This window comes from Taeniopygia guttata, chromosome 6, assembly GCF_048771995.1.
Source record: "Taeniopygia guttata chromosome 6, bTaeGut7.mat, whole genome shotgun sequence".
Taxonomy (NCBI): domain Eukaryota; kingdom Metazoa; phylum Chordata; class Aves; order Passeriformes; family Estrildidae; genus Taeniopygia; species Taeniopygia guttata.
Window position 1 is genome coordinate 10515730 of NC_133031.1, and position 18113 is coordinate 10533842.

General features: G+C 36.3%; 1 protein-coding gene across 12 annotated transcripts in view; it reads left to right on the plus strand.

The window, feature by feature from the left end:
- LDB3 (LIM domain binding 3) overlaps positions 1-18113 on the plus strand; it is a 114760-nt gene that overhangs the window by 82821 nt on the left and 13826 nt on the right. For 5 of the 12 annotated variants that reach the window (XM_072931438.1, XM_072931439.1, XM_072931437.1 and 2 more), the window contains 5 exons: positions 2207-2242; positions 3602-3799; positions 8706-8813; positions 12609-12656; positions 15270-15394. In XM_072931438.1, coding sequence (XP_072787539.1) covers positions 2207-2242; positions 3602-3799; positions 8706-8813; positions 12609-12656; positions 15270-15394 — 515 coding nt within the window. Of the gene's footprint in view, positions 1-2206; positions 2243-3601; positions 3800-6962; positions 7125-8705; positions 8814-12608; positions 12657-15269; positions 15395-18113 lie in introns of all 12 variants that reach the window. The other 7 variants (XM_072931441.1, XM_030276723.4, XM_030276728.4 and 4 more) reach the window with 6 other exon arrangements.

Genomic DNA, 18113 nt, shown 5'->3' on the forward strand with positions numbered 1-18113 from the left:
AGCCTGCCCAAGGGATGTATTTGGCTCAAAAGTAAAGTTATTTCTGCATTTAGTTAGCAAAAAATGTTTTGATTGTAAAGGCCAGAAATCCAATTGTTGGTTCCTTAAAATGCAAGTATTGCCAGTCAGGGGCACATCTGATCTTGAGTCTTTCTTCTTGGTAGCCAAATGGGAATTACTCCTATTGACTGGGAAGAGAAGTAGGTCCTGGAAGCAAAACCATGAAGAAGTGTTCTGTGCCTTTGAACTCATTTTCCCCTTTACTCTCTGCCTTTTCCTTTTTTTTGTTCTGTGGAGGTATTTTTACTATACTTCTCTCTCTGTTTTAACCTCCACAACTCCTCTACCATCATCGCTCAACATTATCCAACATGGTCCACTTGGGGAAAAAGCTTTTGTGAAATACCGACCTCAAAGTGACCTTGAGTCAAGTGACTTTCTTTTTGCCTTGATTAGTGTAGCCACAGCTATTGGAGCAGAAAAGTTATGATCAGATTAATTGTAACAACAGAGTCTTAGCACTGCTTCAGTCTGACCCCAACTGCCTGCCTTTTGGTCTTGGCTGTAATTTCTCATAGAGCATTTGGCAACACTGGAGATAAATAGTGCTGTGTTTTGTTCCCAGGCCCTGACTGTGTCCTTTAACATTGTTGCATGATTATGGCTCTTGGTAAATTAACACTTCCACACCTGCACAGTCTCTAATCCATCCTCCTGCACCTTGTTTCATAGCTGGCATTGCAGTGAACTCACAGCTTGCTTACCATAAAGACAGTGTTTGGTTTCTCATTGCTTCAGAGTGGTGAGCCATCATTGGGGCATTTCTGTTCAAGGCAGGCTCTTCTGACCACAGGAACATCTTATTCAGACAGACACATCTGAGGGGCATTTCCCAACTTCAGTGTTTCAAAATCTGGCTTCAATTAATGTATTTTAGGGCTACATTTTAGTTAGAGGTCTTAAAAATTCATAGAGAGCACATGTGCCGAAGCCTTTGCTGATTTTAACTGGATTGTTTTTTATAACTTTATTGGAGCTAAACTAAGGAAAGAATATGTGACTGTATGTATACATGTAAATGTATAAGTACAAAAACACAGTACTGATAATAATGTGAAAAATATTAAGAATAGCCTTCCAAACATGTAAGTTAATGATTGGAGCCCAACAAATCCATATAAAGAAGTGCATGTATTCCTTTTTTGCTTTCAAGGAATGCTTCAGGAAGAAGGTTCAGTTGGGTAAATGAGGACATTTGCTTTGTGGTTTGTAATTTTACATGCCACTTAAGAAAAGTGTTCTCATTTGCCATATTTCAGCTTTAAACCTGTTGAAATTTCAATTCCTTAAATAGGAAGGGATACAATCACCCATTAAATTGCTAAATAGAGAGGCTATCTCAATTACTTAACTAACTGGATTTCAAATTCAGGTGTTTAAGGCTCATGAGTTCTATTCTTTATGAAATTATTTGTGTCAACTTACAGATAAACAATTACAGATAAACAATTGCTTTTAAACAGATCAGTTATTTTTTAAGTGTGTATGTGTGTTTACAGAATAACAGCCCAGTTCTCTATCCATGAAACTGAGGCTGACTTAATCCTCACCTCAACAAAGGAATGATTTCCAGTTGAAGGAATTGTTTCTAATCCAATTTAGGTTGAGAAAACTAGTATTTGGATAGGGCAGAGAATTTTTAGGTGATACCAGGCATAAGAAATCCCTTTTGTGTAAGTCTTTGTTAACCATTTAACTGCTTATCACTTCAAAATATCGGGTCCATGAGGACTGCCCAACTCTGATTGTTTTCACTGCTTGGATTTGGCATCCAAGTATGTTCTGCTGGAATATTATTGAATTATTTTTTAAAAGGAAACTTATTAAAGTCAAAATTATTCCTGAAATTGTATACATACATACAATGTCTCATTTGTAACCATTAATTTTCCTTTTATTTTATTTTTGAAACAAAGTTGTTTGCAACTAGTAAGAGGAATACAGCAAACTTATATATCTGGTGGTTTCATCTGGAAAGCTGAAGAGGTTTCTCCAGCTATATTTATGAGCAACCACTCTAGGATGCTTTTTGCAACCAAACATTTCTCCCCAGCCCATGTTCTTCTGCCCTGGTTGTTTTGGGTGGGAGTTTTTTGCTGTCGCTGGCAATTGCATTTATTTCATACTGTATCCCCTCCTTTCACAGAGACAAGGAAAACCTTGCAGCAGCATCAGAAAACAGGTAATGTTTGCTGTGTTTGATTTACTTCCTGTTAAGTGTTTATCTCCACTTCCTCCATATTGTTCTTACCTCAAAACCATGAAATTTATACACTGTTTGAGCAGATGATGAAAGTAGAGGCTTCAGCTAAGTAGGTTCATTAGGCATTTCTTTCTTACGCACTGTGATGTGGAACAGGTGGGGATTGTGTTTCTCAAAACTTACAAACCTGAAAAATAAGAAGTTTAAAATCAAATATTCTTGAAATGGTGTCCTGTCAGTTTGTGATGGAGTTTTAAGACCAATTTCTATTTTAAGCTTTGTCTAAACTGTTCAAGATGCTTTTAAAATCTAAATATGATTATCTTTTTAAGAATATTTATATGTCAGATCTTGATTGATTCTCAAGATTGATACAATGGGTTATGAGATTCAAAACAGTCCCTGTGTAATTTCTTTCATGTCAAGTTGTTTTCTCCTAAAGGATCTCAGAACATTTTGCAGTTAAGTATAGAAATGTGTTGTTTTCGATTAATTAAACCCCCAAGTACTGATACACAGGTATTTTTTGAGTGAATCTGCCCAGTTATTTAATAGAGCAAAGAAAGGCCTCTTAGTAGTTAGTCATTAAAAGAATTTTGTACTACAGCTTTTCTCTTTGCTTTTGATTCCTGCCTCAGTGATATGCAACCACTTTTTATTTTTAGGTTTTTTTTAAGATTGCTGATATTTGAACGAAGGTTGCAAAGAGTTAATATCTGAGTGCAAGCATTATTTTTTAATAATGACACAAGCGATGGCAACTGGCACTTGAGCAGTTGGGAAAATTGGGGTTTATTTTTAAACTAATAATAAAAAAAAAAGCAAATAAACTCTTGATCCCTGAATCTAAATTAAATTGTAAAGAACAAGCAAAGCATGATAGAATTTCACCAGCAGATGCCAGAATTTCACCAGTAAAACCATTTATAGGACAATGCAGCTGCTTCACTGAAATCTCCTTTTCTTTTAACTATTATTTTATTTTGCCAGGAACAATTTCTGATATATGACTGGTGTTATTGTCCTATGTTATCTTAATCTTGTGTGATCTGTCATACCATAGCCTTTCTCCAGCTCCATTACCATGACAGCTCTGCTTATTTTGATATTCACAGCAATATGATTTCCCTATTTAACACAAGGTACTTTTTTTAATTTGTCAAGCCTTTCCTGGTTTTAAGCAGTAATTAACCAATGAACTATCAAGATTACTTCATCTGCATTGTCATTATGATCTCCAGCTCCATCTGTGGCTGGAATTCTGTCTGTTCCTCAAACCCCTGCTATTACCTGGGAAGTGCCTCATTTACAAACACCCTTGTAATCTCTGTTACCCAGGCCTACAGGTACCGCGCATGCGCCCCAGTATGTGACCTCGAGTATTTGGCATCCTCCTAAGTCATCCACCAGGGATGCCAACACTGCCAATGCTCAGCCAGTGGCCTCCAAGGGGTCTGTGAGGCTTGGAGCAGGTACAAGCCAGGGGGAGGCCGGTGTTGGCCAGAAAACCCCTCTTGCTTCATCCAGTAACCAAAGGTACACTGTGCCGTGTAACTGCATCACTGACCCGGTTTGGAGCTTTGCAATGGTTTGGTAATAACAACCTCTAACTCCTTCAGATGGAAATGCCCATTGCCTCAAAGGCAGACGTTCAAGTTCTTCCAATTCCAGCAGCTTCTGGTTCATGTGGGAGTTACATTTTCCGTGGCTCTCATAGGATCACACCCACAATACAGAGACAAGTCATTAAGCATCTTCAGCAGAGAAGCAGCAGCTGATATTTCTGTATTTTCAGTAGATTCCACAAACATTTCCATATTCAAATATTAAATCCTTCCGCATTACCGCTTTCTCTAAATACTTTCTCGGGCACTTTTCTTCTACAAATGATGAAATAACAGATTGTTTTCCATATCCATCTTAGTTTTGGTTCTCTATATTTTTGGTTCTTTCTAAGTGTTCTGTTGGAGGATTAGAAACACAAAAACCTTCATGCATTACATAAAGGAGACTAAGTGCTATTTTAATCATCCACTCCTTGTTATTGGGATAGAAAGTCTCAGAACTTAGGACTTCACCAAGAGAAAAAAGTACAATCTACACTTGTATTTTAAATGTTAGAGTGCATTTGTTGCTGTGTTCTCATCATGGTTTTTAACCATTATTATCCTCTTAACCTCTACTGATCTGTGTTCCTTTTCATGAGTGAAAATCAGCTGAGAAGAGATGTGTGTTTGTTTTCATCTACCTAACTTACTTTTATGTTTGTTACTGCAAATATGAAGATGTTTGATTTCTTCAATTTCTTTTCAAATACAAAGTACTGTAAAGATTTAAAGTCTACAAAATTGTTGTATTTAAAAACCAGCCAACCAACCAAAAAACCCTCTGTAACATGTCATAATGAAGCTGTTGCATTAGATGATCTATTTTATAAAGCAGTACTCACATTTATCAATTCTTAAAATTCTTCTGTGCTTGAAGAACTAAAATGAAAAATCAGACTAAAAAAACAGAAAGGAGGAGGGGAAAAAAACCAGTTTAGTTATTGCATTTGACAATACAAATAAAATTATGTAAAATTTATATTGATAGATTAAAGCTAGTCGAGTTAGTCTTGAGCATGTTCTATAAAACTGTTTTGAAAATGTTATCAACTGCATGTAATTTATGAAACCAAAGCAGTCTGATTTTTATGGTTATATCCACTTCACTTATATTTATTCCAATTCCTTATTCTGATACTTAATATATTCTACCATGAAGGAAGGTAAGCAAGCCTCCAACATTTTAATCATATAAAAAGAAATATTACAAACACTATGCAAGATAGAATTTCTTTGCATTTCTTTCAGACTTTAAGAGGTATTCTAGTATATTTGCATTTATTTTATTTATATGGGTTTGTTCTGTTCAAATCTGTCTCCACACAGGTCCATGTCCACATATATGGATTGGTTTGGGTTTTTTTTACTTTCTTTTCAATATTTATCACTGAATATGTATTTTGATTATATTGGAGATTGTTACAATTAAGTTGCAATTAATTAAGTTCACTGCACTCTTCAAGGTATGAAGTCTTGAATCTTTTGAAATCTGGAACAAATTCCCTTTCACATCGGTACAAATAGACAAAATAGGTGAAATCCTAGTTTGTGTTTGTTTTTAACATATACATTAAGTTCCATTTTTATGTGCAGCATAGTTTCAATCCTTTCCTGTTTACCAAATCAAAGATATATAAGTATGTAAGATGAAAGCTGTGACTCCACAGCTTTTAATGGGGTAATTCTGGTACCCACTGTGGCACAGGGAAAATTTCACAGTGTTGAAATTCAGTACCAGATTAGCTGTGATGGATAATACACAGCTACTCTGTTACACAGGCTGTGAAAATGATAAATGCATCAGGATGGAGGAAATCATCTGACTCTCAAATGCATATTACAATGGATGAACTTCTGCAAAACTGTTGCAAAACTTGGTGTAAGGATTTGAAAGCCAGAATTGCAAACTGGATGATTATTTTCAGGAACTTATTTATATCTACATAATTGCAGATGAATCTCCATAAGGGAGAAAATACCGATTTCCTGCTTTTATTGAGGGCTGCATTCAACTCTGAGATTTGTGGGCATAACAACCAGCTTCTGTTTCAGCTAATCAAACAAAATATTCAGCTGAATTAAGACACTGTCATGTAGACTATTGAACTCTAGAAGAGGAGGTAAAGGACAGGGGAAATGGGACAGTCCCTTGGAGAACAAGGGGTATCCCAAATTCAGAAGTACCAAACACTCGTTCTAGGTCCTGAGGAATATAATTTGTCAAGTTAGTGCTTCTGCTTTCAAAAGAAAATATGAGATAATTTGCACAGTGGATAGTAAATCTGCTTAGGAAAAATCGCTGAGAGAGAGAGTTGGAAGGCCAAGGCTGCCTGAAGAAACAGCTGTGGAACTGTAAGGTTTCTTTTGTTATTTGATACTTGCTGAGCTCAGGAAGGAGCATTTTGGGCATATGTACCTTGAGCAAGAGAATCACCGAATTCCATCACCCTGATAGGAGTCATTTTTAAGAACACAGAGATGTGACAATATACTTATGACATAGGTCTAAAGAAGTAGACACATACCCATTATGTTTCTAGGCCACTGCTCATGGACAAGACAACTATGTACAGTGATGCCCTGATTTTAAATAAAACCTGCTAGCTTTGCTTCATTTGTCTGTCTGTATGAGATGAGTAATTCTCAGATTTGGAGGACATGATGGAAGTAGTTCAACAAGTTACTTAAATTGTCACAGGATACAAGACTAGATTATTATCATTCATTTCAATATATTTGATGGAATTTATATGAGCTCACAAGACTGTGACAGGCTCTTCACAGCCATTTCAGTCCTGGGTGCCACATTTCCTACCACTGGCATCAGTGGGAGCAGGACTGAAGTGCTCTTTGACACCTGGGGTAAATTTCAGTCAAGCAGGACCAACACTCCATTGCAGTCTGAACTGCACAATGGAAAAGGCTGAACAAATGTCTTTTTTTTTCTTTGCATAATTGTGCTTTTCCCTCAGTAACCCAGCCAGCTACTATGTTTGCAGCTGCAGGTTCAAACATAGTAGGTTTTATGCTCTCCATGTAAATGCACGCCTTCTTAAGATGCTTCTTGTTTTATTTAATTTAACTCTAATTAGTACCCCTGTTGAGCATGCCCCGGTGGCTCCCAGTCCTGCTGCTCCTGCACCACATGCTTCAGCACCTCAGCCTGCTACTGCTGCTCCAAACACAGCCAGCCTGATGACAGCACCAGCCACCACCTCAGTAGTGCAAGAGTCTTTCTCATCCTCCTTCCAAAGGTAATGGTCCATTGCTTTATACCCCTCTGGCTTTGGAAATGCTGCATACACATTCTTAGCATAAGAATGTAGTATGAAAAGCTGTAACCTTGTAACCTGGTTTATATGCTTTTTTATATTTTGAGGGGGTTGGGTTTTTTAGTTTTTTTTTTTTTTAGTGTGGTTTTTTTTTTAATTTTGTGATATGTTCTTCATGTTTGCATAGAATTTACAAAATAAAACTGGGCTAAAAATAACTTCATTTTCATAAAGCAACTCTGGGCTTAAAATTAGAAATGTTTTTACACCACTTATAATAAAACCAAAACAACTCCTCATATTAGTTGCAGTGAATGGAAATTCTTTTAATAGTGTTTCTGCAGTAGGACAAGAAGTGGAAAATCAGAAAATGTCATTTACTCACATGATTGAGCTTACTGTGTCTCAGCAGATATCAGTAAAACATGGTGGACACTTGATTGACTTGCTCTGTAAGTTAAATCAATTCATTTCTATTAAATTTATCTGATCTTTATTTCCTAATGAGAATTAGCCTTTCAGCTGAAGTAAGTTTCAAGGAGATACATTCCTAACACTTGTAGCACAGCGGGAGTTACAGTTGTATATTAAAAACTGTCAGACAGCTTGTGAGGAAATGTGTGGGATTTATACAGCTGTCACTTACATTACAGTAATTTTGGAGATAGTGAGTTTTTAGTACATAATATTCTTTTACCTTTGGGGTTTGCTACATGAATATTCTGAGAAGATGTCTGTTTTAGCATGCTTTAAAAATCCAAGGAAAAACACACTTCCAGTAATATAAACCACTTTAAATAATTGAGACCTCAGAGGTATCATACTTTAGGTATGTATAAATGGAATTGGAAATGTTCTCTTGGCGCTACTTCTTGATTAATTTTTGCTAGTTGACTTGCATTATGTATATACCAACTAATTGGTTTCTCACTTTAGTCAATTTTTACCTAGCCATGACCTATTAGAATGCAGTGGTTTTATTCCACACAGCAAAGGAGGTTTGAATAAGGTCTTATGCTCTAATTCAGAATTGGCCTGAGAGGCACTTCCACATAAAATAATGATAAGGTTTAAGTAATTTTTATCCCTCAGCTGAAACCATAGCAAAGAAAATGCATTACCTAGTATCTGCTTCAGACAAAAAAATGTCTCTACTGAACTTATTATTCCTATTATGTCTAGTTTTGATAGGACAATCTTCTGTCTGGGACTGTTAGCCTAGTAAAATGTTTATCTTGTATTTAGAGTCAAACATCTTCAGATCTTTCAGATAAAAGCATGTATCATTGACAAAAGTCCTGTCCTGTAATATTGTCTTTCTTAGTTATTGATAGAGTCTGGTTTTAAAATGTTTCCATAATGTGTGCATTTTGCCTTGTGCTCTGTAGGAATGTGCTTGGTTGTGTTATTCTGTAAGTCTGCAGATGTGTGCTACAGAAAACCTGTTCCTGGTAACTATGCAGCAGTCTTCCTGTATCTGAATCTTGCCAGAGCTTGGTTCTGATTTGTGCCTCTGTTAGATCATTTTGTTCATGCTTTCATGCTTTTATGTGTCTTCTGCAGAGTTCTTGCAGCCCCCAGCTCACTTTCCCAGCCTAAGCCTTTCCATGGGCCCAAGAACATGTCATTAGCAGCTTCCACTATTTCATCTGCTATTTCATCTCAGTCTAGGTATATCTGTAATGCTCTCTTCTTTTAACCTAATTTGTTTGGATTTTGTATTATGCTCTCTGATATGAGGTTTTCAGTTTCTGAAGGGATTGAATGGGGAGAGGAAAAAGCACAACATGTTTAAAAGAACAGCCCCTTCCTTATCTTCTGCTCAACAACCCAGCTAGGAAACAGCTACGTAAGATGTGTGACCACAAGGTCCTCTTGGAACAGAGGTGTTTCACTTGGTTGGTTTGTACTGCTTTTGCCATCCTAAAATGAAAATATTTGTCTAGAGACACTGGGTGGAATGATGGACCTTTTTTTTTCTTGGTGAAAATGCAAGATCACAGGAATCTTTTATCACTAGAAAGAGAGAATGCTGCTGTACTGCCTCATTTCCAAGCCTTTTCACTGCTTTCATATCACTTTGACAACTAACAGAGGAAAAAGCAGGTGATTTTAAGACTCATTTGAACACAATTTGAACAATCTTAAGAAAAAATAAAAAACTAAATCAGCAATACATTTGAGATTGTAATCATTGTGTCTTATCTTTAGATTAAAAAAATAGCTAGGAATCACACAAAGATGATGTTTGGAATTGACTAATGACTCAAGTTTGAAGGCTTGAGTATAATGAAGCCAAAAAGTATAATGGTCTTTCTCAGGAAAATCAAAGAACAGTTAAGTGCTTGGCACAGAAAGTATTTAATAGCAGTTTGGTTGGCTTCACATTGCTGAAACCAATGCAAAAATGAAATAGCTACAGAACAAAACATCAAAAGAGTTTTCAGTTTAAGGATGTGAACATGTCTGTTTACAGCCATGGGACTTACATAGGGGAAGTAGTCCCAGTATTTTATCAGTTCCAGTATTTTATCAGTTCCCAGTAGGAACTAATAAAACATAAGGAATAAAACTGACTGCTGATGAGGGGAAGTACACCAATTGTAACTTTAGTTTCCAGAAGCCCCTTCTATTCAGGTAAGGCTCCTTGCTTTCCAAGCAATAATAACTGTGCATATTTGAGTTTGATTAAACATTAGCCTGCAAAACCTATTATTTCCCCTGAGCTACACTTGATTTTAGGGGTTCTTTCAGCTGAAGATTGAAATTAGTCAGAAGATTAAATTAAATGGAAGCTTTGGTGACTACTCTGTCCAGACAGAGCACATCTATTCATGTTTCACCAGTCTACATCTTATGATCCATCTAAATCTTTCCTTAGAGCTTGTTTTCATTCCTACCTTGGAAATCATGGAATGCTAGAATGGATTGGGCTGGGAGGGATCTTAAGGATCATCTAGTTCCATGGAGCTAGCAACAATTATGCATAATTTACATATAAACAGCTAATAAATTAGTATTAAGATAACCAGGACTTGCTAACACTATTTGAATGGCTTTCCTAGAAATAATGTAATACTGTTTTTTGATTGAGCTTTTTTCCATTTCCCTTAAATTTTATATGCATTTAATGGGAGAAGGGAAGCAGTGTGAGGCCTTGAAACCATATGAATTCATTTGTAGTTATGTACCAACATGGACTAATCAGTGTGAAAAAAAATTTTGAAGAGGATAAAAAGATGACATTGAGATATTGAGGCATTGGAATTGAAAGTAAATTAGTAAATTAGATTGTCATGGACCATTGCTGCTTTTCCTGCCCCTTTGAAAGGAAGTGACTTGTCTGGGGAGGCTGTGTTTCTCCACTCTTGAAGGTTTTCAAGACATCACTGGCTAAAATATGGAGCAAGCTGGTCTGACCTCAGAGCTGGCCTTGCTTTCAGCAGGTTAGATCAGATTCTTCCTGAGGACTCTTCCAACCTCAAAGATTCTGTGAATCTATGAAAAACATCTGTCCATTTCAAAAAGAAATGCTCTAATCAGTCTCCTAAAGCCTCTTGCTGACACCTGGCAATTATTTTGGTCACACAGAAAAGATCTACAGCGTATCAACTTTATACACTGCTGCTTTGTCAGTGGATGACACAAGTGTGATGCTGTCATCTGCTTCCCTGTTACCAACAGGCACATGTTACTGTCTTGGCTTCAGCAAGTCTTGGCACATAAGGGCAAATCAGAGACTTGTAGGACCTGTAAAAATTTGGTTCCCTGATAATCAAGTACAAGAAGTGAACTCTGCTTGGTTGGTTGGTTTTGGATGGCTGTCTTGCAGCTGAAATAGGTTCTTTATCTTGGTGCACTTCTGCCATGTTTGTTTTTAAAATTGTTATGTATTAAAGCTGGTGTATTAACTTGTAAGGGACTAAAAATGGCTTCTAAATTGATTTATAATTCAAATTTTTGAGCATCTGGTAGTTTTCATTCAGAAATCAAGCTAAAACATGGCAAAATACAGATTTAAAAATCCAGTTTTAGCTTACATATACCAGAGAGGTATTGAGCATTTAATATAATTTTATTTTAAAAAAATATATGTATGACCTTAATTACACCAGTGTTTTACAGGATGGGGATATCCTCGGGTAGATGAGGCTGAGATTTTATCACCATTATTCCAGTGTTTGGTATTTTTTTTCCTTTTAGATGCTTTAAAAACATCCACCAAGAAAACACGGGAGGATTTCTTTATCAATATCCTTAACTATTTAAATCTGATTTTAAATTTTAGTAGATCCTGTTCTGTAGTGACTTAGCTTTTGTGAACATATGCATAACACTTAACATGAGTAAAATCTTTATAATGTTCCTGAAGAGGAGTGTTTGAAGTAAATCACTAATCTTTAACAGACTGTCTTACTCTTTTACATCTGCAGTAAAATTCTGATTTATTGTTATCTGTTCCACTTACAATCTTACTTAAAAGAAGCAAGCACAGCAGGAGAGTTTTGAATAAGCTTGAAGCTCTTCAGGGAGGGGTTATTCCATCCAGAGGGCTAAAGCAGGGCACTCTGGGAATACAAAACCAGGAGAAACAATGGAAAGAGTTACAATTATGGTTCTAAAAGTCAAGTGTAGGTTCTGATCCAGAGATTTTTAATCCAAACACTGTGTCCATGGAAAAGGGAAGAAAAACTGTTCTTCAGAAGTTAGGAAAATAATTGGCATAAGGCAGACTCCTGGTGGTCCTGGGAAATGTGGGCTGTGCCCCTGTGGGATGGGATTGATGCTCTGTAGCCATGCACTGCCCAGCAGACAGGAGCTCTGTTCATTCTGAATTCTCTTGTTTCTCAGATCATACATTGTGCACGCTTTCAAGTACTTCCTTTGCATAAATGACTCATTTATGTTCTGAAATTATGCTGTTTCCCCAAGAAAAAAAAAAATCTACCTGCTTACCTAAGACTGTAGCAGTAGAAAAGTTCTGCAAGGCAAAAGTTGAACATGGTGGGTTGATGTTTTTGCTTCAACTACACCAGCCTGTCCTTTCCATGGGGTCGTCTGAGCTGCCTCACAAGCTGGGGCACTTCTGATCTTTGGCTTTTGGTTCATTCAGGGTTTGCTTTTCAGATTTGATGCAGTGTAAACTTATGACACTGAGAAAAATCACTCTTTCCTTTTTCTGTTAATAAAAATAATTGGAGTTCACAGTCAAATAACAAGATCAGATGAGAGTGACTTGTAGAGCACTCAGCTCATTGACTTATGTTACCATTCTTCAGGTTTCACTGTGATTCCCAGCTTAAATAAGAAAACAAAATGTAATGTAATACTTATATGATTATAAATATATACATGTTGTTTACTTTAGTTTAAGAGCCTTTCTTACTCATAGGAAATTCATAGTAGGGCAAGATATCCCAATCTTTTGTGTATATTTTTTCAAATACCACTTTTGTCTCATTTTAGTTTCAACCGGCATTCTTCCACCTCCATCAGCTACCAGTCAAAGCAGAGGTATAAAACTGTTTTGTGCAGCTATTTTACCTTAAAAGCACTTAACAAACCAGTTTCTTGCTACTATTAGGCATCTGGTGAAGCATTAACATAAAAATGATCTGCTTAGAAATATTTACTCTTCCTTTTTCTGACAACTAATAGTTTTCAGAGCCGGTATTTAATTTGCTGCCTGTGTCACATGCCATTGACTGCTACAGATAAATTCAATTAGGTTGCTTTCACTGCTTTTGAGATGCCAGTGCTTCTTGATCCATTAAAGCATCTTTGGTCCTTACAACATCTTTTTATTCTTTCTTAATTTCCTTCTTTATTGTTTCTTTTTTTTTTTTTTTTGTTCTTTTAATCATATGCCATTTCCTTTTCTTCAGCAGAAATTCTGATAAATCCTTTCTTTCACTAAACCCTTAATGATGTAGTGTAACACTTTATTTCTCTTTGATAAGCTTTCTTATCTTTCTTACTGTATTTAAAATGCATCATAAACATGTAAAAGAGTTAAAAGGATTCAGTACTACTTTTAATTTTGCTTTGAATTTGGTAGTATGAATGGGGGGGTATGGTTTTACTATGCTATTATATTTGGGAAACACTTGAATTTTGAATAACCATTTTTCTTCGTGACAGTCTTAAGTATTACTAATCTGGTTCAGAACTTCTTTTTTTATTTTGTGCATTAAGAGAGATTCAAATGGGTCTTTCTAACCACTGGATCTATGCACCTGGGAATAGACTTTCTTGACTGGATGACATTTTCAGATTCAGGCTGTGTGACACGTCATTTCAAAATCTTTTAACCCACATTGTAAATATTGGGCACTGAGCTGTATAGTTTACCCTGAGTAGCAGATTTTAAAAGAAGGACAAGTCTTCAGATGATGTGTTTAGCTGATTTTGAAAGCTGTGGGTGAAGCCAGAGTGCCCACAGTGTCCCTGTGCTATGGCAGGAGCAATGCCTCTGTCCAGTGATCCAAAGCACAGTGCTTCTTAGGTACCACACAGGAGGTCTCATCAGGAAATAGACAGTAAGAATGGAAACCAGAAAGTTTTACAGTGCTTAGAACAGTTTTGGCAGTTACAAAACCACAGCATGGTTCAGAACAGAATTTACAGTGAATATAAACCCACTAAAATAATTTATCTTGGGGAGTCGTGTTCACTCACGGTACAGTGGACCCAAATCCAGGCCTAAGCCCTAGACTAGGTACAGAAATAATTGGCTATAGCCATTGTAGCAATAGCTAAATTTCTAGGTCTTGCTAAATAGACAAAATAAATTAGCCTGAGGCAGCAATGCTATGCAAACTAAATCTATAGTAGAAACACTGTCATAGAAGCAAACTACATTGAGGACAGGTTTATTTTGTTGAAAATTAAAAATTGAAAGTTTCCATTTCTCAGAATGTTTCTTACCTGCACTGGAAGAAATCTGCTGGGTTTGCCATGTAGGGTTATAACATGTTTTCTCCAGAGGGCATCTGTTTCCACTATTAAAGAAAGTAAAGTCAAGATGGACCAATAGTCTGGGAAAGCTGGATGCTTCTTTTCATATGCTGACAAATGTTTTCCTATAGACAAACCCACTTTGGAAATAACTCATTAGTTGTCAGCACAAATAGATAGGGATCTAGTTCATAGTGAGAGTGACACTGAAAGGAAAAAACAAGCAAAACTGTTTTCAGGGTGAGTAAGGAGGATGTTCTGTAGTGAGTGGGTTTTTCTTACTGCACTCATCTCATTATCTGTTGCTTCCCTTCCTTGTACTTCTTATTCTCTCTTGCTTGCTTTGACTGTGATACTCTTTCAGCAGTCTGTGAAGCACAAGCACTACAAACAGAGTCACCTCAAGTAACTGGCAGATAGAAGAGGCATATTTTGAAATCTGTTTCTGTAATCAAACTGAGAATCACCATCTCAGCCATAAGATAGAGAAAAACTGTTTCTAACTGATTTTTGGAATCGTGAAAAAATGTTTTTATTCTAGGACTGGAAGAAAGAGCATCATAATATGGCATATCATATGGGGTTTTTTCTGAAGGATGAATCTGAGCAGTAGGAAAATTAATGTAAATTTTTCAGTCTAACTTGGGAAAAGAATTAGTTTCAGAAAAAATGTTAAAGATCACTTCAATATTTTTGAAAATAATATAACTTCATATAAGTACTAATTAACATTTGTAATAGTAATAACTGTGCTGAGCAAGTGCATTTTTATGTCCAGATATGACTCGTTGACTTATCTTAGACAAGACCAGACCTTTTTGCTTTTGCAGAGGAAAAGAAAATACAAACTTTGTGTGCAGCTTTGTGAAGTCGGATCCCTTGTTACTGAGAGTTTCAAATTTATCATATTCTCTCAGCAAGCTATTTTCTGAGATGACAACAACAGCAAACTTGCCGTTACTTAAAATCTTATTTGATTAATTTTTATTTCCAAAGAATTTTCCAAGCCTTTCTTAGCAACGACAAAGACTGATGAATCTCCCAGCATTCTCTCTGTAGTTCTCACAGAGAGATCCTCTTGGAGTGCTCTGGACACTGCCAGATCTGTTACTCCATGATCAGTAACTTTTGCTCTTTATAAAGATGTTCACACCTACATTTTGCTTTCAGAAACACAATCCAGTCATATACACCAATGCCAGTTTCTGGAAGCTACAGTGAAAGTCCTGCTCCTTCTGCTGCTTCAAAAAGAGTTGTTACTACTGCCAGCATAAAGCCCTCTGTCTACCAGCCAGGTAAGGAGCCTTCAAAGTAATGAAAATATTCAGAAAAAAATGCTCACACATTTCTTTTGGAAAAAGAAAATGTAGAAAGTACACATTTTGCACACAGACATACCAGAAAGTATTTATACATGTGGGTCTAAATGTTGCTAGTTTTGCCTCAAATTATTTGAAGATTAAGGATTATGTTGTATTTGTATTCTACTTCAGAACTAAAACATGAAACAAACAGAGGGGAAAATAAAAGCAAGGGAAAAGTCTAATAAAAAGGTCTAACCTGATTTTTCAAAAGAAATACATTTGAAAAATAACCCGTGTGTCCAATTAGGATCCCAATGACACTACAGAATTGAGAAAATGGCTAAAAAAGAATGCACAGTTCAGGAGGGAGGTAAAATAAGTGGCGTTTGCTTGAATAGGATATATTTGCAAAATAAGTAAGACCATATATTGAGTTTCTCAAACTTAGGCTTATATTTGAAATAAAGAATGAGGTATTAAAGCATCTCATAATGCTATCTCATTTCCCAGAGACAGTAACCTAAGGAATATATTTGGTTATTCATTCATTTGGAAAATATGCTCTTTGATATTATTTAAATTCCCTTGATATTAATGTGTTACAAATGGACTGGACTTCTGAAACCATTGATGACCAAAATGTGAACCTTCAAACTGAGTGAATTAAATGAGACACCACCAATATAAGTCTAAAGGCAGTTCTGTTTCTAATTAAGGTTTTTCTGATCTTAGCAAGAGAATTAAAAAGTTGATTTATATTTTTACAGTCAAATAAACATGAAAAGACCAAGAATTCTAAGTCTTAAACTCTGTCTTCCGTAACGTTCTATTTCTGGATCTACTGAACTTAAACAAATGTAGGAATTTTAGTTAGACATAAAGCAGACAGACAAATCAATTGATCTTTATATTTGAGACATAAAGGTAGGAAAAGTCAAGTCAGAGCTCTCATGAGCTATTTAAGGGTCTCAAAGAAAATAAACTTTCAGCTCCTCCTCATTTGCTTTAGTTGTGTGCCAGTGTATACCATGTTCTCATTCAAGGCAAATGCTATTATTTTTGACTTGAAAAGACAACGACAACAGATTTATTTCTATAATGCAGAAGACAGCAAACTCTGGCAAATCAAAATATCTCCTAAACCCTGTGCTCATTTGGGGAAGTATAAACTCCAGTTCAATATACAAACCTGCCACATCTGCAGCTATTTCCAGTTATTGGCTGGATCTGGTAAAGTCAAAGCTGGCTGTTGAATTCCACTTGGAATAAGAGGAAAGGCTTTTGTTTTCTCCTGGGTTGGGCATTTTTTTTGCACTTCCTTACATTCCTGGTGTTCCTTTGCAATTCCTTCGGTTGCTGCTTTTGAGCCTCATTGCCTCTCAATAAAGGCTTAAATAGTTGGCAGAGAAAGAAAAGGTCCTCCTGTACTGTTTAGGAGTTTGAAATATCCAATAAGGGATTCTAAAATGCCTTCATAATTGAACCCTGAAGTGACTCAGTTACAAGAGAGGTTCTAGGCAGAGATTTCAGTGAAGATGTTTGGTTCTTGTTTTGGTACTCTGTAAAGTGTACTTTATATTTGATGTAGTAGCACTTCAGAGTGGTTTTGGAGCATGAGCTATCCTCAGAGACAGTTGCAGAGCAAATGGGAAATTGCCACTTGGGAAGAAATGGACGAAATAACATTTCCTGTCACAGATGGGAAAATCAATAGTACTTAGAAGCAAACCACCAACACAGTTAGAAAACTTCCTCATCCAACTTTGTCAATGATTGGCTTCCCTTGGAAATGTGAGGCAGCAACTTCCATATTAAAACACCAATCAACAGGCTCATATATTCAATACAGAGACTCCTGAATCAGTCACTGGGAGGATTTACAAGGCTATTTTAATGTCACATTGAAAATAAAACCCAAACAAACTGAAATCTCAAAATGAAACTGCATTGTTAAGTATATGGCTCAGATGGGATTTATCAGGCAGTCTACATCTCCCTAACCTAACTCAAATGGGAAATTTTCTGCTGCTAAAGATCCTTCGTTTTTTCCAGTAGAGAAAGCTGTGAACTCTCAAATCTTCTCCCTACATTTCATAACCCGTGTTTTAAAGGAGCACAGAGGTCTCTTCTGAGCAAGGCCCACTAGATGGCAGAACATACCTGGCTGTTCCTTTCCCGAAGGCTTTCCCAGGCCAGCATAGGCTTTCACGTATCCCAAACAACTCCAGCTCCACTTCTGTACCACGAAGTAACGCGATACCTAAATGTAAGAAAGCAGATCTTTCCTTTTAAATCCTTAAGTCCAACTGGGCCTACTTGTGTATGCAAAATTGGTCAAGCATAAAGGCCTGATCTGCTCTTTGAGGAATTGGTAGAGAGATTCTCACAGTTCTTAATGAATTTTATATTGAATCCTAAGCACCTTCCATACTAAACCAGAAGATTCCATATATTTCACTTTAGTTCCTATAAATTAGAATATTGTCTCCCTATAAAACATCATCTGCTCTGTCATCTACTCTGTACTGTAACAGTATATGGGAAAACTTTGGGATTTAAGGATGTGGCCACTAAGTGTAGAACAAATAATCAGTTGTGGTTATTAATTTATTTTGTTACTGATAATAATAAAGAGTAACACTTATGTCATCTACTAACAAAGAAAAAAAAAAATGTTCTCACAGTGCAAGTCTGTGTGACCAAAGCATTT